We start from the raw sequence: 27601 nt of genomic DNA on the forward strand, positions 1-27601 counted from the left end.
AAGAGAAACACTTTGATTGACATTCTCCCTTTGTGCATGTCATCAGAGGGGCAAAGCCCCGCCCACTAGTGACCATCTCTCCCTCATTAGCATAAACAGTCCTAAGTGAGAAGCAGCTGTCCGTCAGCAACTAATAAACAATTTTTCACAGAGATAACATTAGTCCTGTTTTGAATCTGCCACTATGCTGACACACAGGCATTTGTAGCTTCACCCTCTTCTGAAAAGAGCACAATCTCATTTGAATTTAAAGCGACAGTCACCAAAACAGCACAATTTTAATCCAAACCTAAAAGGGGCAGTTTCAGAGAGCTATAGATAGATCATCTTTAATATTTGTACATATTTTGAAATACTTTTTTTGAAAGATGTTGCTCAAACCCATTCAGAGATGAGGGTCATTCAGTGATGTGCGATGTGTTTCAGAAGCAGAGCGGTCTGAAAGAAACACGTTCGCTGAGAGGCTTTCTGCAGTGGAGGCCATTGCCAATGCCATATCAGTGGTGTCCAGCAACAGCTCTGGGAACCGGACGGGATCATCCAGTAGCAGGGGGTCAGTATTCATATTCACGTCATAAAGCAAAACACTTCAAAAAACTCTGTAGAAAATGCTGGAATGAAATTATACAATGCAATGCCTTTTTCTAATTTGCATTTTATTTGTTCATAGTGCACAAAAAAAACATGATATTGCAGTATCTTCTTTTTCTGCTTTAAATATAGGGATATAAGTTCATATATTTCACCAGACTTTTAATAGCTCTATTTGTACAGGGTTTCCGTGGGGTCTTAAAAAGTCTTAGTCTAAAATGTAAAAATGGAAATTTTAGGCCTTAAAAGGTCTTAACTTCGCTTTTCTAGGTCTTAAATAGTTTTGCTCAGGTCTTATTTTTCCCGATGTCCATGTAACGCTACATCTAATGCTCATTTAAATTCTTTTTTGTTGTTGCTGCCTGGTTTAGTGGTGTTGTAGTTCTTTATTTCACTAGTCCGGTAGTAATATGCGGTATTACAACTACAAATGAGACCAACATGCAACAGCCAATCAGCTATCTGTTATTGAGCTCTGTCCGTGCGGCAAAGGTGATGTCATCGTTGTTTTTGCAGAGGTTCGCTTTGGGTGAGCGCGACATGATTTCGGCTGGTGGAGCTCATGAAATGTTTTGAGACTCGGGTGAACAGTTTATGCGGCGCGTTTGATTTGAGTTGAATATGAAACACTTTGAAGAGATTTTGTCTGAAACAGGTACGCCTGTACACACATCTTTATGATCCGTCCATGTGTGATCATGGGGAGAACCAGATGACCAATAATTCCTGGCTAGAAATTGCAACAGCAGTGGGAAAGGAGGAAAGTTTGGAAAAACCTGAGGGATAAGTTTGTTAAAACAACAAAAAAGAGGCCATGCCAAAAGTGGAGACCCAGACGATTTTAATATTGCAGTAAATGTTTTTCCACCAGTCATGATAGGTTTTACACTGATGTAAATATTACAACTTTGAATTTAAAACAATTTACAAGTTACAAACTAAAATTAAGTAACAAATGATTTATTTGATAACTGGAAAGGAATAAATGAACCTATCGGTTTATAATATATTGATTCCCAATTTCTGGGCATTATAGGTGATAATAGTCAGGAATGTTGGACCATTATTGCCTTTTTAGCTTATAAGTAGAGGATAGAAACTAGCCAGAAAGTAATGTGTGAATTGTTGAGTGGGCTAAATAAAAAAGGTCAGTATTATTAGTAAGTGTACTTACTTTATTATTATTATTTTTTTGCATTTTATTCTTGCCATAATAAAATATATAATTGTAGAGCAACACATTTTCTGTTATCATTATTATTTAACTTTAATTGGTAGAATTGTCCGAGATATGAACAAAAGCAAGTGATGCATCAAAGTTTGATTTAAAAAATCTTGAATAGTTATAAAAATCTTTATAATCATTATAATAAATAATAAAAATAATAAATAAAAAAACTTCAATAATATCAATGATATGATCTAGTTCCGGAAACTTTCTTCTTCTCTGTTTATCCGTCTAATTTTACTGTCTGTTTCTTTTGACCGCCCCCTGTCATTAAAAGAATATCTCAATGGCGAACGCGTCAAGTATAAAAGCCTCGTCCGTTATGTGATGTGTGCGATGTGATGCCAGGTGAAAGAATAACTCAGCCTTAAGATGTTTGTTTGTTTGTTTTTCTTGTAGTTCAATGGTGCGTCTAACCTGTCTTTAGCACTGTTCAATTTAAATACATTTATTTTACCACTAACTTTGTGATTTAGCATTTTCTCTTTGTGTATGCGTGTTTTTGATATTGTGATATAGATCTTAAATTTAATACTTAATTGTCTTAAAAAGGTCTTAAGGTGTTAAATTTGACATTATAATATCTACTTAAACCCTGTTGTAAAGAATTCATAATTTTAGATGGATTGGTATAATTCTGTTGATTCTTCATAAAATTTAATAAACAAATTATAAGCACATATAAATACAATAAAGCAAACGTACAAATGATAAACAGTGCTTTTTGGTCTTATGGGGGGAGTCTTGACAGTTTAAGTACAGAAATTGAAGCATCAAATGTAAAATAACACTCTGTAGTCGTTATTAATAATTAAACACAACTAACCTTTGTTAAACCTCCAAACATTATCATATATTGTGCCCAAACGCTTTAAACTCACTTTAAATGCACATTCACAGCGTTTAAAAACACATGCAAATGATAAATATTCATTCTATTATAGTTAAACTCCACAAATAATGTGTTCAGAACTGTGGAGCTGATCAGATATAATCCTGACTCCACATTGTATGTGATGTGACTATTGTAAATGCACACATTAAAGATCCTAAAATGATTTATTGTCATCTTTGTTTACTATCCTGTAGCTTGCGTTTGAGAGAGATGATGCGGCGCTCCCTCCGTGCTGCAGGTTTAGGTCGCCACGAATCCGGACCTTCCTCCAGCGACCATCAAGACCCCGTTTCACCCCCTATAGCACCTCCCAGCTGGGTACCAGACCCTCCACCGATGGATCCTGGTCAGTTGGCTGTTTTTCTTGGCTTTTATTGATGTGTTGCATGCATACTGTAGTCTGATGTCTTACACAACCATCTTTTCCACTAGACGGTGACATTGATTTCATCTTGGCCCCTGCAGTGGGCTCCCTCACCACTGCTTCCACAGGCACCAGCCAGGGACCCAGCACTTCCACCATCCCAGGTATGTAAACCAAAGAAATTGCTACTGCACTGGTTTTCAATTGTTTGTTTTTTTTTACTTATTTTTATTAGAGAATAAAACGTTGCATGGAGTACAATATAGTGTAACAGTTTTTTTGCATGTTAAATCATCATTTTCTAGCTACCAAAATGGCTGTAAATACATGTACAGAACTAAAAGCATCCTCAGGACATATAAAAGTGAGAACTTATTTTCAATTGGTTGTGATGTAGGGTTTAGTTTTTGCATTTCAAGTGGTCACCCAATCAGTAGAGTGCTATTATCATGTCGTTGGATGTTTTTATAGATTTTGAAAATAATTAGTTATCTTTATTTGAATTTTTCTTATATTAGCTTTTGCTTTCATTAAGCTTTTTAAAATATTTTTTGTGTATATATTTTCATAATGTCAAAATGAATTTGTGTGTGCATTTATTATTATTTTTTTATTGGTGCCTTGGTGTGTGTATGTGTGTAAAGTTTTTGTATGGTATTTATGCATGCATGTATGTATGTATTTTTATTTTTTTTTGCAATAAATATAGTATTAAGTCCTAAATTAAAGTCAATTGTTCTTGTTTATTGTGTCATTTTAATTATTGGTAGTATTATTTTGAATAGCATTTTATTTTCTTCTGGCTTTTGTATTTTGTTACCTTTATGCAGTATTGAATTATGCATATTTAATCTTTCTTTAAATTGAATTTAGTAATGTATAAATAGTATTATACTCTTCAGATATTCCGAAAATACATTTTAAAATGCTGTTTAAATATCAATAGGTCAATTCCCACAGCCAAAAATACACAACATATAAGAGCCAGCACACCCCGACCAGATTTCTTGCGCCGTGGAAATAAATGACTGAATAAAACACTGTAGCGGTCGGTAACTCTGGTGTAATTTGAACTGGAGCGGGCAGGCTAACAATATAGCGTTCCTGAGTCCTGGCGTTATTTTCAGAACAGCATATCTGAGTTCCTCATTCTTATTGAGCACTGGTACAGCCAGTTTTCACGGCTGTTACACATGCTGAACGCATGGACCAGTGCTTATTGCATGTGCTTTTTTTTTCTGCACAGTCTGGCTTTACCAACATGGGAGAGCAAAGTGAAGATGCACTGTCCTTCAGCTTGCATTAGAAAACGATCAGTTGACTGTTAGGAAACCCACATCAGGCAAGTCTGATGTACGGGAGTCTTTTTCATTTTAAAATAGACGCAAATGGGGGAAAAAAGACCTTTTGTGCGATGTGATAATAGCTCAAAGCTCAAAGTCTTATCACAAAGGGGAAAACAAACCTGATTTTTAACATACAATCCTTGCACAACTTACAGTTGTATCTGTCATCTCTCTTTTGGTAGTACCCAATTCAATTGTGATAATTTAGCGGGAACGGTTGACCAGAAAACAGAGTGGGTCAGGCAGCGGGTGAACAAAGGCTGAATATATGATGGGGGCGGTCAGGTGCGGAATAAAACCTCGCGGGAGTGGGACTAAAAATGATGTCTTGCACAGACCTCTAGTCTGTAGTATTTATTGATTTTTCTAATTTTTTTTCCCTAATTATTTTGGTGCATTAACTAAACAAATGAAATAGAATTGAATTTAATTAAAATAAAGCTATTTTTTTGTTGTTGCTGTTTTGTAGCCATCTTCACATTAAACAACCCTGAATCAGGGCCTGTTTTTGTTCACAATTCCCCCAAGTTAAAAACCCCTGCTCTGTTTTCTCCCTTAAAGCTATCATTCATTAAGCTGTCCATCTGCTTTCTGCAGGACCCTCCTCTGAACCATCAGTAGTGGAATCTAAAGATCGTAAGGCGAACGCGCACCTGATACTGAAGCTGATGTGTGACAGCGTCGTCCTGAGGCCTCATTTAAGAGAACTGCTCTCTGCCAAGTACGAGTCCCTCCCGCCGCTCTGATTGTTCACCAGGCTCATTTAAGTGGTCTTTGAGTGCTTATATTGCTGTTGTTTTATAGGGATGCTCGTGGAATGACTCCATTCATGTTAGCAGTGAGTGGCAGAGCTTACCCAGCAGCCATTACTGTTTTAGAAGCAGCACAGAAAATTGCCAAAGGTAAGGATGTGGATTAAGGCTGAACAATAAATCAAAATTGCAATTTAGCAAATGCTTTGATTATCATGCACATCTCATCAGGAAAGAACTGTTTTGTGATCAGTAGAAAATATACATTTAAAGGCAAGAGGGCGCTCTCGAGCAAAAGAGAAACTCCAAATAAGTGGTTGCTGAATAGAAACAGAAAATATAACTGCTTTCATAGATTCAGTGTGGCTAATGCTGGGTTTACACCAAATATCCAGACGCACTGCATCACTCGCTCTAGATTATTTGCACAAATTTTCTGCTGGTTGAATTTTGAAGTTGTACAGAAGACTCCATTGAATCAAATACTACGTGTTTGCAGAAAATGCACCACAAATTTGGCCTCATTTGTACTGCTCTGCTGAGTTTTTACTTCTATTGGCACATCTGCCTTGACTTTGTATGTAATCTGCTAGTGCATGTACTTAAATGTCATTTGGTGCGAACCCAGCGTAGTAAACACACTACTATGACTATGTTTTATGCATTCATTATTATAAATATGAATATAATTCATTCATTATAAATGGTAACATTAATACTTTTTTTAATACTATTTATGCTTATCGCTGCTTATTACACTTTCTGGAATACTTGATTCTGATTGGTCAGTCGTCACATTACAAGATATGTTATTCCCAGATAACAACCAATTAAGCTCATCCGGGTGCTTATCTAGACCACTAGAGGAAAAGAATGATATTTTAGTTTATTTTGTGCCATCTTGCACCTGAACAGTAATGTTGGTGTAGGCTGCATTTAGCCATTTTTCTTTCTGAAAGATTTAATTAAAGAGTAGAATATTAAAGCTTAAATCAATGTTTATTTATGTGGCAAATAGTCATGTAATAAGCATGATAATGTACATCCAGCCTCTTGTTATTGAAAAAATAATGGCCTTCAGTCTTAGACGACAGCTGCTGATGAACTTGTTGAGCTTTATTCTGCGACAACAATCAGCTGAATGTACATTATAGTGTTGTCATGATACTGGAATTCGGTACTAATCGGTACGGAAATTTTAAAACCTAAATTTTCTGCTAACATTTGAGCACTGTTGAGCGCATTCTTAAACATCGCTGATTGGCCATTGTGTTCACATGCTCAACAGAAATGACTGTGATTGGCTGTGAAGGTCATCAGTTCACCAAACTCACCGCTGTTAACTGAGTGTAACCACAGACACTGGAGTGTTTTAAAGCCGTGATTCATCAGCGGATCGCTTGTATGTCAGCTTATAGACAGCAGCTGATCGACGTGACTTTAAAACGCTCCAGTGTTCCTGTATCTGTGGTTAAACTCAATAAACAGCGGTGAGTTTGGTGAACTGATGACCTTCACAGCCAATCACAGTCATTTCTGTTGAGCACGTGAACACAATGGCAAATCAGCGCTGTTTAAGAACGCGCTCAAATGTTAGCAGGAAATGGACTATTTTAAAATTTCAGTATCGATTAGTACCGAATTCCACTATCATGACAACCCTAATACATTATACCTTACTACAAGATATGTTGCATGTCTTATTCTGTTTAAGAAACTGCATAATCCCAAATAAGGATTTATTACAAACACTTGACTGAAGTTCTGTAATGAGTTTAGAGTAAAAACTCAAGCTCAAAAAAGACTCAAGTAGCTGTCATTATCCCCAAGAATAAAAACAAGAATGATTTTCTTCAATTTCATTATCACAAGATTAAATCATCTGTTATTTGTGTAGCTTGTCAGTGAACTGTTTTGATAAGGTGTTTATACTTCGGATGTAATAGCTAATTATGATGAATTAGCTATAACTTTTGATTGCTTTTTCTTTTTTATGCTGTTATGCGTACATTAGTTTACACAAATTTGCAAGGCGGCTGACATTTAAATGAAAACACAAGATACTGAGCCATTAATAATTTAAAAGGTAAAAAAAAACAATGATAATTTGAAGGAGACATTGACGTTTTGAAAACTGAACTGAAACTAAATTATTAAAAATAAACTTGTGGGACTTAATTTAATTAATATAATTTTAGTGATCTGCTTAAGCTAGGTCAATTTTGTTTTTATACTTTTGATGAAGCAGCATTAAACTTCAGAGCTCTTCAGACCATGCGCTGGAACAATTCTTCGTGTTTCGCTGGTAATGTCTTTAAATAAATAAGTATTTAGGCCTATTTAATTATTCGTTTATTATTTATTAATAATAATTGAGTCATAAAATGGGATGTAATCAACAACGACAATATAAATGAGAACTGTAAATAAAGCGTAAATGAAAAAGCTTATTTATTGACTGTCTTATTCTGGTCACTTTAAAATAACAAACACTGTACATCTCTCTATATTTAGGCTAAAACACTGCTTTATTTATTTATTTATTTATTTATATATTTAGACCTACTTATGTTTGTACTTTTTAGTTGTCATTTATTTCTTTAATTTTGCTTTTCAAAATCAATCCTCATTTCACTAAACAAGTTTACAATGATAATAGTTTTTAATGATTAATGAAGCAATTATAATGCTTTGTTTCATTTTCATTTACAAGTAGCTGAGAATTTACAGCTACTCTATATTTCTGTCCGTTTGCATCCCGTCCCTTTGTGCCCCCTGGTGGCATAGTCGCATACTTTGGTTATACCTAAAACACGTTCTTACTCCTTTAGTGTGGCGGTGGTGCCACTTGCGGCGGTAATGCTCTTTTTAAAGTGTCACCCACTGTATAACTTATGTAAATTCTAGTACTGATTACAGAATGGGCTTTACTGACAAAATATGCATGACTGTTGCCTTCGATTAATCGTGCAGCCATAATATGGATTCAGTTCATCTAAATAGATGCTTGTTTCATAGCATTCGGTGACCCTAAAGAGCTTGTGTTTTTGTGCAGGTGAACCAGGTCTTGGAGAGAAAGAGGATACAGCATCTGTGTTCATGGAGATGATCTGTCCTTCAGGAACCAATCCAGACGATTCTCCGCTGTACGTCCTGTGCTGTAACGACACCTGCAGCTTCACATGGACTGGAGCAGAACACATCAACCAGGTAGAAAACTGATGAGCTCAAACAATGCAAAGATACACTAAAGAATAAAATACATGCAAAAGTTTGACAGATTTTAATAGTTAATTTAGAAATAAAGTTCAAAAGTGTTTTGGGGTAACACTTCAGAATAATGGTCCTTTAATGATAGTTAATGTATTTACTAATACTGAGTATGAATTATCATGTAAAGCATTTATTAATCATAGTTCAACATTAAGTAATGCATTATTAAAATCCACAGTTGGTAACATTAGTTAATGCTCTGTGAGTTAACATGAACTAATGTTATTTAACTTAAAGAGCCCCTATTATGCATTATAAGATCATATATTGGTTGTGGGGGTCTCCAACAACAGGCTGATGTGCATGCAAGATCAAAAAGCACTTTCATTCTCTTATAATATGCATTTATTATATTATTTTCACCTAGTTATCCCAACGACTCCCAAATGATTTGTTCAGAGACTCGTTTGTTACCAAACTCCTCCCTTGCATGATGCTAATCTGTGCTGATTGGTCCGATGACCCAGTCTGCTGTGATTGGTCGACTGTTTTCAGCGCAAAATGGAGAGAAACGCCCACCACGGTTATGAAGTAGTCAGAGCACAGAGTATATGTGTGAGCCCAATGCAGTTAAACACCAGCATATTACTCTATTCTTAACCCTAACCCCAAGTAATAACAATGACACACATTCAGTTTTAATCCACACAGTGGCAAAAGTTGAACTATTTTGTATTACTAATAGTTTGTTCACGTGAGTAAATACATTAACTAATGGACGTTTGAAGTGTTACAGATTGTTCATGTTTAAAAAAAATAGATAAATAAATAATCTATCTATCCATCTATCGTTCTATCTATCATTCTATGGTTCTATCTATGGTTCTATCGTTCTATCATTCTATCGATCTATCATTCTATCTATCTAACTAGCTATCCATCCATCGTTCTATCTATCATTTTATGGTTCTGTCTGTCTGTCTGTCTGTCTGTCTGTCTGTCTGTCTGTCTGTCTGTCTGTCTATCTGTCTATCTGTCTATCATTCTATCGTTCTGTCTATCATTCTATAATTCTATCTATCGTTCTATCTATCTATCTATCTATCGTTCTATCTAACTAGCTATCCATCTATCATTCTATCTATCATTCTATGGTTCTGTCTGTCTGTCTGTCTGTCGTTCTATCTATCGTTTTATCTATCGTTCTATCTAACTAGCTATCCCTCTATCGTTCTATCTATCATTATAGGGTTCTATCTATGGTTCTATCTATGGTTCTATCTAACTAGCTATCCCTCTATCATTCTATCTATCATTATAGGGTTCTATCTAGTGGTTCTATCTATGGTTCTATCTAACTAGCTATCCCTCTATCGTTCTATCTATCATTATAGGGTTCTATCTATGGTTCTATCTAATGGTTCTATCTAATGGTTCTATCTATGGTTCTATCTAACTAGCTATCCATCCATCGTTCTATCTATCTATGGGTCTGTCGTTCTATCTATCGTTCTATCTATCATTCTATCATTCTATCTATCGTTCTATCTAACTAGCTATCCCTCTATCGTTCTATCTATCATTCTATGGTTCTATCTATGGTTCTATCCATCGTTCTATCTAACTAGCTATCCATCTATCGTTCTATTTATCATTCTATGGTTCTATCTATGGTTCTATCTAACTAGCTATCCCTCTATCGTTCTATCTATCATTCTATGGTTCTATATATCATTCTATCTATCATTCTATGGTTCTATCTATCGTTCTATCTAACTAGCTATCCATCTATCATTCTATCTATCATTCTATGGTTCTATCTGTCTATCTATCCATCCGTCCGTCCGTCCGTCCGATTCTTCTGTATAAATACAGATTCCCGTATTTCCACATTCGTTATTATACTCTGCAAGTCATCTGTCCTTATGCCTTCATTTATTTAGTGCTACAGCCAGGCACCTGAAGTGTAATACCTAAAAGTTTCATAAGTTTAGATGATATTACAAATTTATTAAAATAGATTTTATAATTAATTAAAACTATTAAAAAGCAGGGACTACGCTGAAGGAAAGAGAAAGTGAAAGCAATGAACTCTTTTTAGCAATGTATATGTTTTTTCATCTTTTTTGTCCTCGGCTGATCACATGCCTGATATATTTAAATTAATTTCTTGTATTCTTCAGCATTTTATACTAAGTACAGCAAAAACAGTAAGATTGTAAAGTATTTGTACTATTTAAAATAGCTTGTTTCTATTTGAATAGATGTATATTTTTTTCTATATAAATTATATTGTAAATTGAAACCGGTTAGTTTAAATAGTAAAAATGTTAAAAAAATATTCCCAAGTGTGTTTGATAATACATTAAAATGTAATGTTTTTAATCATGTTTTTATATAATACAATGTAAAAGTTTTGTATGATTAAAACTGAGCTTGTCTGTTTGCAGGACATCTTTGAGTGCAGAACTTGTGGCCTGCTGGAGTCGCTCTGCTGCTGCACTGAATGCGCCAGGGTCTGTCACAAGGGGCACGACTGCAAGTGAGTGCACTGCCATAATGCCTTATAAACCAACAATTTAATTCCATAGACTCCACCCGCATCTTTCTTGAGGGAAGTCTAGGATGTATTGTGAACACCGTAGTTATTGTTTATGAAGACATTGAAAAAATATAACAATAAGATAGAAATATATAGTGAAAATGAATGTATAAATGCAATTTAAAATGTAGAAAATGTGAATTGCTTAATCTCCTTTTAGGTTGATTAACTAAAATTAACAAAACCAAATTAAATATTGAGAAAAAAAGAAATTGTATATTTTAAGTCATATGACAATTTACTAAAGCTAATCAAAAAAAGCAATTCAAAATGTTTTCGTATCTTACTCATATTGTATTTAGTCTGATTTTATTTGTAAAGGTTTCATTTTTTGTGCCATTTACTTATTTATTAATGTCTCTAGGTAATCGGTTTTAATTTGAGTTACTTAGCACCTCAATTTAAACTAAATGAATTCTTGTCTGTCAATTTAAAGGATACCAAAGCTACTTACTGACCTGCATTTCACTCCCTACCCTAGGTAGTTCACTAGATTTTAAAGCAGTAATGCACACGCTCTTGTTTGTTCTCCAGACTAAAGAGGACGTCACCAACAGCTTATTGTGACTGCTGGGAGAAGTGCAAATGCAAGACTCTCATCGCAGGCCAGAAAGCGGCACGTTTGGATCTGCTCTACAGGCTGCTGACCACCACTAATCTAGTGACCACTCCTAATAGCAGGTTTGAGAACGGCAGAGACATTTAAAGGTGCTGTATGTAGGTTTTTGACTCTTCTAAAAGCATACAGTTATCATATATTTGCAGAGGTTTATGACATATAAATGAACACTATTGTAAATCTGGAAAAACAATGCTACAGGCATATAAGCCATATCACCCTGCAGCCCAAGACTGGTTACTCACTGAAGCTAAGCAGGGGTGAGCATGGGCAGTGCCTGGATGGGACACTACATAGGAAAACTAGGTTGCTGTTGAAAGTGGTGTAAATGACACCAGGAGGGGGCACTCAACCTGCGGTCTGTGTGAGTCCTAATGCCCCAGTATAGTGAAGGGAACGCCATACTGTCAGTGAGCGCCATCTTTCAGATGAGACGTTAAACCAAGCTCCTGCCTCTCTGTGGTCGTTAAAAATCCCATGGCACTTGTAAAGAGTAGGGGTGTAACTCCTGGCCTCCATCAGCCCTTACCCATCATGGCCTTTCAATCACCCCCATCCACTGAATTGGCTCTATCACTGTCTCTCCACTCCACCTATAGCTGCTGTGTGGTGAGCGCACTTGCGCCGTTGTCAAGTAGCTGCCGTCGCATCATCCAAGTGGATGCTGCACACTGGTGGTGATGAGGAGAGACCCCCTCATGATTGTGAAGCACTTTGGGTGTATGGCTATATACAATAATTGCCCAATATGAATACACTTTACATTACATTACATTATATATCAGCGCCTCGGGTTGCTAGTTGGTGGAAAACAGTGCAATTTATTCCAGCCATGCCTCAATGTCCGGGCACAACCAAAAATCTGACCTCTGGAGGGCAGTGCCAGCTTCTAAAATGAGACTCTATAGTTATAAAATTATATAGTTATAGTCGAGCTGCACGATTCTGGCTAAAATTAGAATCGCGATATATATATATATATATATATATATATATATATATATTATTTTTAAATTTATTTTTTTTGCTTAAAATAAAGATCACGATTTTCTCAAGATTCTGTAGATGTAAAATAAAGCTTAATATGAGTCTGCATTTTTTTTTTTCCTCAAACATATGGTAAAACAACAATAATAATATTATGTGTAGGTCTACTGGTTTCTATAAATAATTCTATTCTACTTATAATAATTCTGATGTTGAATAATGTTTGAGATATAGGCCTATGCTTGCAATCTGTCATTGACAACATTATTAGAGCATTTAATTCACTGGTAAAATCAACATTATATAGGGTAGAGTAGTTATACTGACACTGTAAACATGCACAGCTGAAAGAAATGAAAGAAAATATGAAAGAAAAAAAGAAAATACGCTATGAAAGAAAAAACAGATCAAATGCTCTAAAATGCGATATGATCATTTAAATGATGTGCACGCTTTCGATTTAATTTTCACTGCTAAGTGCTGTTCATACTTCGCGCAGGGCTCTTAAACGATCGCTCTGTGCCACAAACTAAATATTATTTATAACTTTATTACCCGTTACTCACAGCCTATGCAGGTTCTGTTCACTAAAGTAGACGCGTCTATCATTAAGTAGACCACACGCGCCCGCCCTCTCTGTGATAACAGCTCACGGTCAGCAGCTCACATCACATGTGGCCGCGAATACATCATTATATGAAGACAAAAATGACATTTTTAGGTGAATTATACCTTATAAATATAGTTTGTGACTCTTTCAACATCATTTAGAGGTGTCCATGTCGCTGAGCAATGTATGTGAAACAATGAAAAGACTCGTGCAGCCGCCTTTGTTTCTCTCCTGATCATAAAAATATGATTGGCAGAATCGTAGAAATGCTGGATTAGGATCAGCTAAGGGGTCGAATCGAGATCGCGATCTTTTTTCGATTAATTGTACAGCTCTAAGTTATAGCGTAAAAAAACACAATTTTTTTCTTTATTTCTCTTTTTTTTTTTTCTTTTTTTTTTTTTTTGAAATCATAAGAACATTATTGTAACATAAATGTAATCATTAGCTGACCAGTTTACAGTATAATGCTGTGTTCACACCAAACTCACTCTAGTTTACTCGCAGGATGTGTTTCAACAAGGAAATGTTTATCTTGAATTAAATTACTTGAATTAGCGCATTCATGGTAACTGCATTGTGCATTTTTCTTTATTTGTGCCGCTCTTTGTCATGATTTAGCCAAATACGATACGATCTATGATTAACATCTGTGTTGATCCTGGAACATCATTTTTGTAGGAAAATGTAATCCATACCTGTTCCTTACCCCTAAACCCAACCATAACTGCAAATTATTTCCCAAATCAGAGGGGAATAATAGTTGGATAACAATCATAAACCCAACTGTAAGCCTAAACTAACATAACCGGTAAACATAAGCCTTAATTCTAATTGGAATGTTGTTCCAGGATCAGCATGAATGTTAATCCAGGACCATGTCCTACCAGGTGAAATCAGGTTGGCTTTTTACACTTTAGCGTGGACTTCGTATGTAATCTACTTGTGTGAATACTTTGCTTTTGGCTTTCTCCTCTTAGTGTCTTCAATCTGGCAACCTGCTTGTAGGAAAAAAACATACAGTATTTTGAGTTTAGACTGCAATGCCTTGTTCATCCACTGTCAATCCTACATACAGCACCTTTAATAAGTCCGACGCCAACTTTTTGTTGTCAGAGCATTTTGTGAAGCCTTAAGGAGGATATTAAACCAGTGTTCTGCTTTTTGATCTCTTTCTCTCATTTGTTTGTGTCCGATAGGGGAGAGCACATCTTGCTGTTTTTGGTGCAGACTGTCGCAAGGCAGAGTGTCGAACACTGTCAGTATCGACCACCTCGCATTCGAGAAGACAGGAACCGGAAAGCTGCCAGTGCTGAAGGTGCGTTATGACACATCTGAGGGAAACAGCTTCTGGATTAACTAAACATACATATGATTTTGTCCATGGTGAATGAATCGAATCGTGGTTTGCTGTTAGTGTATTATCTCGTGTGATTGACAGGTTGATCCCGCCCTCTAACCAGTAAATACCAATCAAATAGAAGGAAATATTGAAAAGGGGGGGGAGGGGGATCAGTGTGAATCCGAAACCTATTTCAAAAGTAAAACAAGTAGATCTTTATTAAAGACCTGTAACATGTCTCTAAAACAGACATAAAATAAAAATCACCTAGTAAAGCTGTAACATATTGTCTCTAGAACAGACCTATGGCAAAACAAATGTGTGTGTGTGTGAGCGCATGCGCCGTCAAACTCAATTAACTGTGCGTTCACACCGAAAGCGGTGAGAGCGTCCAAGGTCGCTCTGGCCGCCCTGGCGACAACGCTGTCTGCCTTTAGCTCCGGCGGCGAGAGCGTCAAAATTCGCTACATTGATCTCGTATTTAAAGGCGCCGTTGCAGCATATCAGTTACAATACCTGCATAAAACATGCTTTCTAGCGTGAAAATGTTGCGCGCTTCTTATCAAATTCATTTAACAATGGAACAAAGATTAAGTGTCATGTGGTGTGGCTTTGCTGCACTTAATTATCCAATCTGTCCATATGTCTGAAATATCCTGAAGCAGCAATACTGTTTTGTACTGTCGCGTAAGATTCCCGCTTTTTAAAAGATAAATATATATAACATTAATGCAGTTGTTTTCGCCAACAAATATTCTTTGCTATTTTTTTTCTATGGTTACAACTACACTATTTAAAAAAAATTACCTTTATGCACTACTTGAATAAGATTAAGAATTTAATTTCTTCTAAATCTGGCCCAGGTTTCAATGGGGAAACCTGATTTACAGTGCATCAAATGTAAAGAATTTGATGGAAGGTTTACTGTTTTGCTCATCTTTAACATGTCTTTGCTTTTCTCTCAGACTCTGATATGCCAGATCATGACCTGGAACCTCCACGCTTTGCTCAGCTGGCTCTGGAGCGAGTGTTGCAGGACTGGAACGCACTGAAGTCCATGATAATGTTCGGCTCTCAGGAAAACAAAGACCCGTAAGTAGATGGTTAACTACCGCCACATGCTAATTTCATCAAACGCATTCAGCCTTCAAGTCATTTTTGTTGACTTAAAGGTTGACTTATTCCCCTTTTTACAAACATGTAAAGTAAGTCTCTTTTGAGTGTGTAGTAAAGTTTCAGCTAAAAGTAGCACACAAATAATGTTTTTTTAACTCTTTGAAACTGAACTGTTTAGGCTTTGATCCTTATTGTGGCGTTTTGGTGACTGTTGCTTTAAATTCAAATGAGTTTGTGCTCTTTTAAAAAAAAAAAGGGTGGAGCTACAAATGCCTGTGTGTCAGCATAGTGGCAGATTCAAAAACAAGACTAACGTTCTATGCTAATAAGGGAGAGATGGTCACTAGTGGGTGGGGCTTTCCCCCTATGATGACTCTTACAAAGCGAGAATGTCAATCAAAGTGTTTCTGCAGGCTGTTTTTATCAAGTCTGATTATTCAATTCAATTCAATTCACCTTTATTTGTATAGCGCTTATACAATGTAGATTGTGTCAAAGCAGCTTCACATAAAAGGTCACAGTAAATAGGAACAGTGTAGTTCAGTTTGTAGTGTTTAAGTTCAGTTCAGTTCAGCTCAGTTCAGTGTGGTTTAATAATCACTACTGAGAGTCCAAATACTGAAGAGCAAATCCAACGATGCGCAGCTCTACAGATCCTGAACCGTGCAAGCCAGTGGCGACAGCGGAGAGGAAAAAAAAACTTCACTAAATGGCGAAAGTGAAGGGAAAAAAAAAACCTTGAGAGAAACCAGGCTCAGTTGGGCACGACCATTTTAATTTCTCCGCTGGCCAAACGTCTTGTGCAGAGCTGCAGTCTCAGTGGCGGAGGCTGGAAGCTGCCCTCAGCGAAGACTCGTCTGTCTCTGGAGCGTCACAGGAATCAGCCTCATGTTCTCCACTCCTCCATGACCACCACAGTAGCTGCTCAGGATACGGCCTGGTCCAGGATATGGAAACCTTGGGATCATCTCGTCGTTGGTCTTGGATCGAATCAGTCACTCTGCATAGTCTGAGGGCCTCGGGAAGAGTATCCCCAGGTGGAAATGGAGAATAAAGAGAATAATTAGTGTAGCTGCTGTTCATAGTGTATATAAACGAGATGACGAGATGCAGAACCTGTGTGGAAGCCCCCTAAGTGGTGCACTAAGTGTATGCTTTACTGAACAGATAGGTCTTTAATCTAGTTTTGAATTGGGAGAGTGTGTCTGAGCCTCGGACGTTATCAGGAAGGCTATTCCAGAGTTTAGCAGCTATAAATGAGAAGGCTCGACCTCCTTTACTCGACTTAGCTTAGCTAAGTTTATAAATATAAGATAGAATTAAATTATTAAATAGAATTAATAAATGTTTATCATTCGAAGTTGCTTATATGCACACTCCATTGCAGCACAACTGTGTTTGAACTCCTTGAAAGTGAATAATTTTTTTTTTTCATAATAGGTCTTCTCTAACATGTCATATGTTTCCAGGTTAAGTGCTAGCAGCAGAATCGCTCACCTCTTACCGGAAGAGCAGATGTACCTCAACCAGCAGAGCGGCACCATCAGACTGGACTGTTTCACACACTGCCTTATCGTCAAGTGTGCACCAGACATCACTGTGAGTGGAAGAAAACTACACTTGTGGCTTCCAAGCATGGAAATATCATGGAAAACGCTGTTTTTATAGTTAAGCTCTTCTCTAAAATATATAATGAATAATTATACGATGAACTGTTGAATTACTCTGAAAATACTGCACTATTGGGTGTGCGTTATTTCCTAATAATTCAACATGCCAGATTTGATTATCCTGCTTCTCCTCTGGTCTACACAGCAGCTAAATCCACAGTTCAGATGTTGTATTTGAGACTTTATTAGTCAGGTTTTCGTCCTCAAACTGCTCCTGTGTGTAGCACAAGTTTCTCACACATCTCCTCCAATGCCTTCAGTTGTGTTTTGATGTGATTTTTGAATGTCGTAGCTGCGAAATAACTAATCATTCAGCGGAGTGATATTGAGCCGTAATGCGCTCAAAACCTGCCTGAACTAGTTTAGCTGTGCGTTTATCTGACAACAACAGCACAACTTGGAATGCTCATCAGCCAATCAGAATCAAGCATTCAGCAGCCCATATTATAAATAGTCACCATTAAGTAAAACTTCTCTTACTATAGACATACAGCTCCAAAAAATGCTTGACAATCCGTTTAATCGTCATTAATTTACATCCTTATCCAGTCATCGCAACTAGCTTCATGAAAAAATGACAGAGACCTTGTTTAACACACAAAACCTATTGCCTTTTGTTTTCATTGTTCTATTGTTAGCGCTATATTGAATTCCTCTTAGTCTTGAATTTATTGCTGTTAACGGGTGTCTTTTTTTTTTTTTTGATTGCTTAATATATCTGCACTTTTTTTTGTTATTGTTCTCTAGTTCATTGACACTCTGTTAGGGACTCTGGTGAAGGAGCTTCAGAATAAATACACCCCCGGCCGGCGGGAGGAGGCCATCAATGTCACACGGAGGTTCCTGCGCTCTGTGGCCAGAGTGTTTGTCATCCTCAGCGTGGAGATGGCATCTTCCAAGAAAAAGAAGTATGACTGATTTACTCCTTTTTTCTATTGAAGTCAGTCAAGAGGATGTGAATAGAAAAGGTTTTGTAAAAAATAGATTTAGAGTCTAGATATAGATTTAGAGATTTTGAAGGGAAGCACTGAGTCAAGTTTACATTATTTTGTAAATTGATTTTCACTTTAATGGAAAATATTAAACAAACTGGATTAATGTAACCATTGAGCAGAAAACAGCATGTTTTACTATAGCTTTTAGACCTAGGGCGCCGCCATCTTAAAATGCCGCTGTGTCTCACGCCACAGGGTTGGTTCCGTTCCCTCAGCTGAACAGATACAGTGGAAATAATGGACTGAACACAGAGGCTGTAAAGCCTAATTTAACTCCGTGCGTGAAGTTGTGGGTGTGGAACTGGTGCAATTACAGGCATGAGATGTGTGTATATATATGTATGTATGTATGTATGTATATATATATGTGTATATATATATATATATATATATGTGTATATATATATATATATATATATATATATATATATATATATATATATATATATATGTATATGTATATATATATATATATATATATATATATATATATATATATATGTATATATATATATATGTATATATATATATATATATATATATATATATATATATATATATATAAATTAACGATCATTTGATGCGCTTTGGTCCACTTAAGTAAAAATAAGGTGCCTAGTTCATGGAAATTCAGCATTTTAGTCAGTGAAAATCAGGGAAAAGTCAGGGAATTTGACATTTTGCATGGAGTGGGATCACTGATTGTTGCATTATCCTACAAAAATTGAATTATAACTTCTAACCCTGTAAAAACCTCTTATTTTCTTTAGCAACTTCATCCCTCAGCCCATTGGGAAGTGCAGGCGTGTTTTCCAGGCACTGTTGCCGTACGCAGTGGAAGAGCTCTGCAATGTGGCCGAGTCTCTGATCGTGCCGGTGCGTATGGGCATCGCTCGCCCTACAGCTCCCTTCACTCTGGCCAGTACCAGCATTGATGCAGTGCAGGGCAGTGAGGAGCTCTTCTCTGTGGAGCCTCTGCCACCTCGACCCTCCCCGGACCAGTCCAGCAGGTGAGAGACGCTTTAGTCAAACCCAAAATCTATAACTGTAGTTGATTCATTTGTCGCTTTTTGCTGTGCAGACAGCGCTGTAACACTTTAGCTTATAACATTTTCGATTTAGCTGGAGCAAGAAATTGATGTATAGCAATTCATGAATTGACTCTTAGATTTTTAGACGGCATTGCTATTCTCTGTGGAATCAATCTCTGGGTGGTTTTTGCTAGCTAAAATATTTTTTTATGGCACCTTTACTAAACTTACTGCAATATTAGCATCAAACTGGTTTCTAAAGACAGATTATTGGGAGATTTAGAGCAGTGAATTACATTTATATGCATTCTAGTCTGTACTGATCTTATATAAAAAATGCTGCTTTTAGTTATGTATTCTCACTGTAGATTATTGTTGTCATGATACTGGAATTCGGTACCAATCGGTACTGATAATTTAAAAACGTCCATTTCCTGCTAACATTTAAACGCTGTTAAGAGTGTTCCTACACGGTGCTGATTTGCCATTGTGTTCACGTGCTCAACAGAAATGACTGTGATTGGCTGTGAAGATCATCAGTTCACCAAACTCACTGCTGTTTACTGAGTGTAACCACAGATACAGGCACACTGGAGTGTTTTAAAGCAGCAATTCATCAGTGGATCACTCGTATGTCAGCTTATAGACAAACCAGCTGATCGACATGATTTTGAAATGCTCCAGTGTCCCTGCATCTGCTGTTACACTCGGTAAACAGCGGTGAGTTCGGTGAATTGATGACCTTCACGGCCAATCATAGTCATTTTTGTTGAGCACGTGAACACAATGGCAAATCAGCGCCGTTTAAGAACGTGCTCAAATGCTAGCGGGAAATGGACGATTTTAAAATTCCAGTATCGATTAGTACCAAATTCCAGTGTCGTGACAACAGTATGTCAGATGTGCTGTTAAAAGTCTGATGCATCAAGAAGACTAATGAAATAAAACACACACACACACACACACACAAGCACACTTTTTCTGTCATGTTTAGTCCAGATTAAAATGAACGAAATGTTTAAAAAATACTAAGTCATCATTGTTGTTTGATAGCTATTTAAATCCTTTTATGGAAATTGTTCCACTCTGATTGTTACAATGCACATAACCTAGTTGAATGCGTTTTGTGATACCGTCACGTGATGCAGGCAACACACTGGATGTGAAGCACAGAACTATTGATTTCCATTTGGTTGACTCAACATTTTAAGTTGCATGCTCTTTCCAGAGAGGAATTTTATGGAGAGAGATTAGACTCAATAATAATTCACGCAAAAGACACGATGTACACATGCGTAGCCAAATTCACGTACGTAAAATATTTATTTATACTTACAAAAACAATTCACATGCACAAAATAAAAATACATTTTCATAAAATACGTTTCACAAATGCAAAACACTATTTGCAAATATATAAGAGTGTACAAAAAGTTTTGAATGTTTAAAATTCACGAGTTCATCCTGAATGAGAATGTGCAAATCCTCTCTCACGTACGACTCACCCTGAATACCAGTGTGAGCATTTTGAGACTTTCCTGCCAGAAACGGGCAACTCGTACCTCTCAGCCAATCAGATGAGAGCTGTACTCGATGCGCTCCTTTTGCGCAGTCTGTTCCTCTAACCAACATGGCGGATACTCCTGTAAGTCAATACTGTTTCCTACTAGTTTGTGTATACGCTTTTTATAGTAGAATCTGAGTGTATTTTCAGTAACTCAATGGAAAAGTGCTTGTGTTAAGTCTATGCTAATTTAAGTGTATAGTAATAAATGTGCAAAGCATCTTGTATTAGCCGCCATGTTGTAATTTGAACAAACCTTGTTGTTTAAATTATGTTATGTCAGGGAGTTGTGATTGGTTGAACAGTAAGCTCCAGGGCACGAGTGACTCACGTGGGAGGTGTGTGCTGACAGGAAAGTCTCAAAAATGCACACACTCGTATTCAGGGTGAGTCGTACGTGAGAGAGGATTTGCACACTCATTCAGGATGAACTTGTGAATTTTAAACATTCAAAACTTTTTGTACACTCTTATATATTTGCAAATGGTGTTTTGCATTTGTGAAACGTATTTTATGAAAATGTATTTTTATTTTGTGCATGTGAATTGTTTTTGTAAGTATAAATAAATATTTTACGTACGTAAATTTGGCTACGCATGTGTACATCGTGTCTTTTGCGTGAATTATTATTGAGTCTAATCTCTCTCCATAGAATTTCACTGCACAAAATATACAGGGAGCAGACAGACAAAACATGCCACCATGTAAATAAGGTCAATAACACAAGGCTGTTTTCTTTGTGTATTAAAAAAACAAACTATTGACCTGTTCTGTAGGAAGGATTTTGAAATGGTCTGGCGCTATATAAAGAAAATAAAAATAAATAACTCCTCAAGGGGGATGCCGTTGGGGTGGATGTCTTTTGATAGTATGAAACGGATATTATAAAATGATTTGGTGTGCATCTGAATCTGAATTGAAATGTTTTCTTTTAGCTCCAGTCAGTCTGCCTCTTCATACATCATCAGGAACCCGCAGCCCCGCCGCAGCAGCCAGTCTCAGACAGCCCGCGGACGGGACGAGGAGCAGGATGATATCGTGTCTGCTGACGTAGAAGAGGTAATAAGAGCTATTTAAACACACTTTAATGAACTATTCATGACATTAGACTCTTTACTTTAAATTGGCACATTTAGATCTGCTTACAATAGATTACATCAGTGTGATAGTAGTAGGGATGTAATGATGAACTGTGAAAATCGATTAAAATATTACACTATTCAAATTGGTTGATGTCAAGCAAATTGATATCCTGTTAGATTATGAATTTGTGAATGGAACTGACTGTCTTTGAAAAGCCTCTGTGTTAGGGCTGTGCAATTAATCGATTCGCAATCGCATTTTGAAAAGTTGCGATCAGAGGCTGCGATATGAAATATGTATTATTTAAAAAAATATTCACAGGCTTTTATTCTCACAAACTACGTGAACTTGAGTGTTGTGTTCTGATTGGCTAAAGTAGACGTCTTACGTCAGCGAGTTCTAGACGTGAATGCGCTCTTTTCGGCAATCTTCTTTCTGCGTTCACACAGCGCAGCATTCCGGAAAATTACCGGTAATGTTACAACTTCTCTTTCCGGAAAATAGCTGGAACGAATTTACCGGTATTTCCAAAAAGGGCCTGTACACACATACAGATTTTTCCGGAAAATCGCGGTTAATTTTCCGGAAAGGTCAGTATGTGTGAAAGGGGCTATTATCTTTTCAGTTCCCTTTTTTAACTAACACTCACTGCATTTTAGCAGTAAGAAACTAAAATACAATTATTGAGCTGAAGCTTGACTACAAAATTAAATCGCAAATCAAATCGAAATCGCAATTAGATACTTTCCTCCAAATCGCACAGCCCTACTCTGTATGATGCATGCATTAAAATAGTGTTCCTGTTTCTTATTTGATGTAGTATGACACTAGTTTCACTGAATTAAGTCAGGTCATACATTTTTTTTTGCTTCAAATCTAATTTGGAATAATTCCAGCAGCGTATATGAGGCTTATTAGAGTTTCCTCAAATTTTAAATGGAAAAAGCACAAGCAAAGCCATCACATGTTTATATGAAGACGTGTTTTATTTGGCTAACTTTTAACCTGATTTCAAGGTTTGTTTTAATATTTCAATTTCACAAAGAAACGAGCATTAATAGCCCAATAAAAGGACACCTTTTCATTATTGTATATGATGTAATTTTGTATATGTATATGTTTATAGTATATAATATTTCGTAAAAATAACAACACACATAATCAAGTGGAATTAAAATCAAAATTGTGAGTTGATAAAAGAGTTACATACCCTAGTCAGTATTGATTTCAATTGCCACCTGGAATGTTTACCTGTACAGGTGGAGGTTGTGGAGGGTGTTGCAGGTGAGGAGGATCACCATGATGACCAGGAGGAGCAGGGAGAGGAGAACGCAGAGGCTGAAGGACAGCATGATGAGCACGATGAGGATGGTAAACACACCATCGATTTATTAATTAATAGGTTAAAAATGTGTCTCTTTCATTAAGGCCCAATCCCAAATCTATTTTTGTACCTCTTCACGCCAGGAGGACCCAACCTGTGCTTGGAATGTCTCAGTAGTCCTTCATTAGCATAGAAGGAATGGCATATAATATTTTCTCAGCTTACACCATGCATGCACGTTATTTGACAAAGGAGAATGCAGTATGTATATAATTGGCCTTTGATTACATTTTAAAATCAATTATATTTTTACTATATTACAATTATATAGTGTTGTGTTTTTATTTTTTTATATATCAGGCATCATTTTTGGGACATGTTTGGAATATACCATTTTGGAAGAGACTAAACTAGAATAAAAATATTGAGTGACAAGGAACAAAATGAGCCTTACATGTCATTGCTTTTTCTGCGGTGCTGTTTAGCTTTACAGTCTTACAGGATGCCGCATTTTGTTGTCCTTTTGTCCTGCAGCTAGCAATTTAGTTTTTTATAGAGTCGTCGCAGAGTTGCTAATCTTTTCTCCTCTTTTTCTAGGGAGCGACATGGAGCTGGATTTATTGGCTGCCGCTGAGACCGAGAGTGACAGTGAGAGTAACCATAGCAACCAGGACAATGCGAGTGGCCGCAGGAGTGTTGTGACCGCAGCCACTGCTGGATCTGAAGCAGGTGCTGTAATTTGACTGGCAGAATTGCTGCGATTACTGTAATTGTGGTGGCCCCTTATTTTGTTTTGCTCTCAACTAGTCTTTCACATTATCCGCTGGGTATACAGTGGCCTACAATGGATTTAGATAAAAAAAAAAAAGAAACACTTTCTGAGTTCATCTACATTGCAGTCCATCCTTCTTTTGCTGTTTATTTGCTGCCGACGTGGCAGTAAACAAACAAACAAAAGCTTTATCAGATGCACATGCTTTTCTAATTCTAGTAAAACTTAGACCAACTAGAAAGAAACTTGTTTAAACTTTAAAAAAATGTATGTTAAAAGGGACCAGCGTGCATTAATCAGCACTTGTTAAAGCACCAAACCTAGCCAGTAGCCTTAAGGCTCGTACACACCCGGGACGCTTTTCATTTGCGTTTATCGTCAGTGTTTTTCCACATTTAAACCCAAGCGATTTTTCACTGGTGTCGAGCAGAAGAGTATGCAAAATCCCTCTTTGACGCTAAATGATGCTTAACAAAAAACACAAAGACCCCGGTGCCAGGGTGGCACTACACAACTTGAAGCTTCTAACTTTCTTGTAACAAAGAAGAAGAAAGTTGACACGCTTGTTGTTAAAGTTACTGGCGATTCGAACAAGCTTGGATGGTTTAAGTCAGGGGTCACCAAACTTGTTCCTGGAGGGCCGGTGTCCTGCAGATTTTAGCTCCAACCCTAATCAAACACACCTGAACAAGCTAATCAAGGTCTTACTAGGTATACTTGAAACACCCAGGCAGGTGTGTTGAGGCAAGTTGGAGCTAAACCCTGCAGGGACACCGGCCCTCCAGGAACGAGATTGGTGACCCCTGGTTTAAGTAGCAGCTCTAGCGATGAAGAAATGATTCAATGTGTGCTCGCATTGACAGTTTTGCGCCTCCAAGTGCTGTTTACTGTTACTTCAGCAGCTCTGTGCACATAAACAAAAGTGCTAATCTGATTGGTAGAAGAAAAAAAAAAGGAAGAGGTGAGGCATTTCTTAAAAAAATGACGCTTCTACACCTGGCGTTTTGCGTGTTGGTGTGCACGATCATATTGGCACCCTTTATTTAGTCACAAGGTGTTAAACGTCGAGGGGAAACGTGAGCAAAAAGCTTCCCAGTGTGCACGGGCCTTAACATTTATAATATTTATACTCCTTTACTATATTGTAATACTACATATGTATAAAAAGTGCCCCACCCCATCTATCTGTCTGTCTTACAAACTACAAAACTAAATAAAGTTTTCTCTTTATTTTTGTATTTATTCTCTTTTTTAGAGTTGTAAATTTTATATTTTATATTTAAGTAAACATTTTTACTTTCTAATCTAATGGATCTGCCAGGGCTGTCACGATAGCTGTTTTCTGGTGGATGATATATTGCACCCAAATTAATTGCGATAAACAATTTTATTGCCAGTTTATAACTAATAAAAAAATATACATTTTTACAACATAATAGTGTAATAATTTAGATACACATTTTTTTTAATGTTGTTTTTTCAACCGTGTTTTACCGCTGCATCTCTTTAGTTATAGTGAGTTCCCTGTCTTGAGTGTGTGCCATTTTGCACTGTCACATTTATATTTGCACTGGCGGGTAAATGCATCCGTTACAGTTAACTGGCTAGAAAACCCCTCTCCAGAACCAACTGCGGTTGTTGTTCCCATGTTGAAAAAATGGTTAGGATGGTTATGTTTTAGGTGTGATTTAAGGTTAGTCGTGTTGATTTTTATTTTATTTTATTTTTTTTTCATTGCCACTGTTCTGAAACGAATTCGACATATCGGCTCGCCCATGTTAACAGACCCTCCTTTCTCATTTGGCTTAAAACCGAAAGGTTCCCACACTGGAGCTGAAGACTGTGAAGCCAAGTTTGAAACCAAGTCCATTGCGACTTGTTTATCCTAACTGACTGTAGTTCCGAAACAACATGAATCAGTGGGTTCACGTCTCATCGTCTTCCCCTCCACTATCCGCTCTCTCTCTTCCACTGTCTGTCTGTGTGTGTGCATGGACATGCTGCAAAAGCACTAGCTTCCACAGAGTGCAACATGCTTGACAAAAAACTTAGATTGTTATATAATGTAGCCTAATCATCATCATCATCATCATCATTATCTTAAATTTCTATATATACAATAGACCAGTGTTTCCCAACCCTGTACCTGAAGGCACACCAACAGTACACATTTTCAAGCTCTCCCTAATCAAACACACCTGAATCAACTCACCAGAAGATTAGAAGAGACTCCAAAAGCTGAAGTGAATGGGTGAGATAAGGGAGACATCCAAAATATGTTCTGTTGGTGTGCCTCCAGGAACAGGGTTGGGAAACACGGCAATAGACAATATATCGTGCCTCCAAAATTAACCGGCCTCATTTTCATATATCGCGCAATAAGTCAATATATATTCACGACAGGCCTAGGATATGCACAAAAAATATTGGAAAGCATCCTATTGATAATATTGATTTAAAAGAGAGATCTGTGAGGGGTGAAATCATATCAGCTGAACGCTGTCCATTTCAACTTTCCTACGTCTTTTCTGAAGGTGCCAGCAGTGTTCCTGCTTTCTTCTCCGAGGACGACTCTCAGTCGAATGACTCCAGTGATTCGGACAGCAGCAGCAGTCAGAGTGACGATGTGGATCAGGAAACGTTCCTGCTAGATGAGCCTCTGGAGAGAACCACGGGCTCAGCACACGCTAACAGTGCAGCCCAGGCCCCACGCTCAATGCAGTGGGCTGTTCGCACCACGCCCAACCAGCGCTCTGGAGGCGGCGCCCCGTCCAGCTCATCCGCTCCTGCAGGTCAGTATCTCCAACATCTGTGCACAAAGTCATTACCTTCCAGTATAACAGAAGTTACACATAACTGCGAGTCACACCAGGTCAAAAGTGCAGTTGCATTGAGAGATTATGTGAAAAATGGTAAATATTTCAAGTCATTTTTATTTTTAAAGTGTTTTAATACAGTTTAGATTGTAAAACAGATTAACAAAGAAAGCAGGAGATTTAAGAACATTAAGGCCCAATCCCAATTCTATTTTTGTTCACCTACCTCTTCCCTTTGGCCCTTAAAACCGAGTGTTAAGGGGAAGTGCTTCTAAATGTACCCCTAAGAATTGGGACAGCACTACAGCACCTGCACACATCATCATATGTCATCGTGATCTCATGCTTCATATGAGATCAGACGATGGCGACTGCTGTAGTTATTCCAGTTGTGTTATTTTCTGGTATTTATCTTCAGGAAATCACTGAAGGCACATATGTTATCATAACGATCTAATGTGGCAATAAGATCATAACTGTAGTGTGCATTTACACCGTGGCCTTATTCATTTATGTAAACACAAACACAACATTAACATTATAGCAGAGACTGTAATCGCTTATTCCCAGCCACTAGACTTTTCTGACTTGGTATTCGAGTGTCATCGAGTGTCAGAATGTTGTGGGACTGCTGTACAGGAGTTATTATTATGCATTATATATCGCGAAATTTAGCGAGTG

The 27601-nt window shown here is 37.2% G+C and overlaps 1 protein-coding gene across 4 annotated transcripts in view; it reads left to right on the top strand.

Annotated features, from left to right (window-relative positions):
- The window catches only part of ubr5 (ubiquitin protein ligase E3 component n-recognin 5), a 113900-nt gene that overhangs the window by 46695 nt on the left and 39604 nt on the right, over positions 1-27601 (top strand). For 3 of the 4 annotated variants that reach the window (XM_056475589.1, XM_056475591.1, XM_056475592.1), the window contains exons 22-38: positions 427-553; positions 2909-3060; positions 3147-3242; positions 5022-5145; positions 5229-5326; positions 8232-8386; positions 10840-10931; positions 11526-11672; positions 14407-14525; positions 15515-15641; positions 17135-17264; positions 18083-18243; positions 19101-19340; positions 21861-21984; positions 23268-23379; positions 23930-24061; positions 26639-26896. In XM_056475589.1, the coding sequence (XP_056331564.1) occupies positions 427-553; positions 2909-3060; positions 3147-3242; positions 5022-5145; positions 5229-5326; positions 8232-8386; positions 10840-10931; positions 11526-11672; positions 14407-14525; positions 15515-15641; positions 17135-17264; positions 18083-18243; positions 19101-19340; positions 21861-21984; positions 23268-23379; positions 23930-24061; positions 26639-26896 (2394 nt within the window). The remainder of the gene's footprint in view (positions 1-426; positions 554-2908; positions 3061-3146; positions 3243-5021; positions 5146-5228; positions 5327-8231; positions 8387-10839; positions 10932-11525; positions 11673-14406; positions 14526-15514; positions 15642-17134; positions 17265-18082; positions 18244-19100; positions 19341-21860; positions 21985-23267; positions 23380-23929; positions 24062-26638; positions 26897-27601) is intronic. The other variant, XM_056475590.1, reaches the window with a different exon arrangement.

This window comes from Danio aesculapii, chromosome 16 (assembly GCF_903798145.1).
Source record: "Danio aesculapii chromosome 16, fDanAes4.1, whole genome shotgun sequence".
Taxonomy (NCBI): domain Eukaryota; kingdom Metazoa; phylum Chordata; class Actinopteri; order Cypriniformes; family Danionidae; genus Danio; species Danio aesculapii.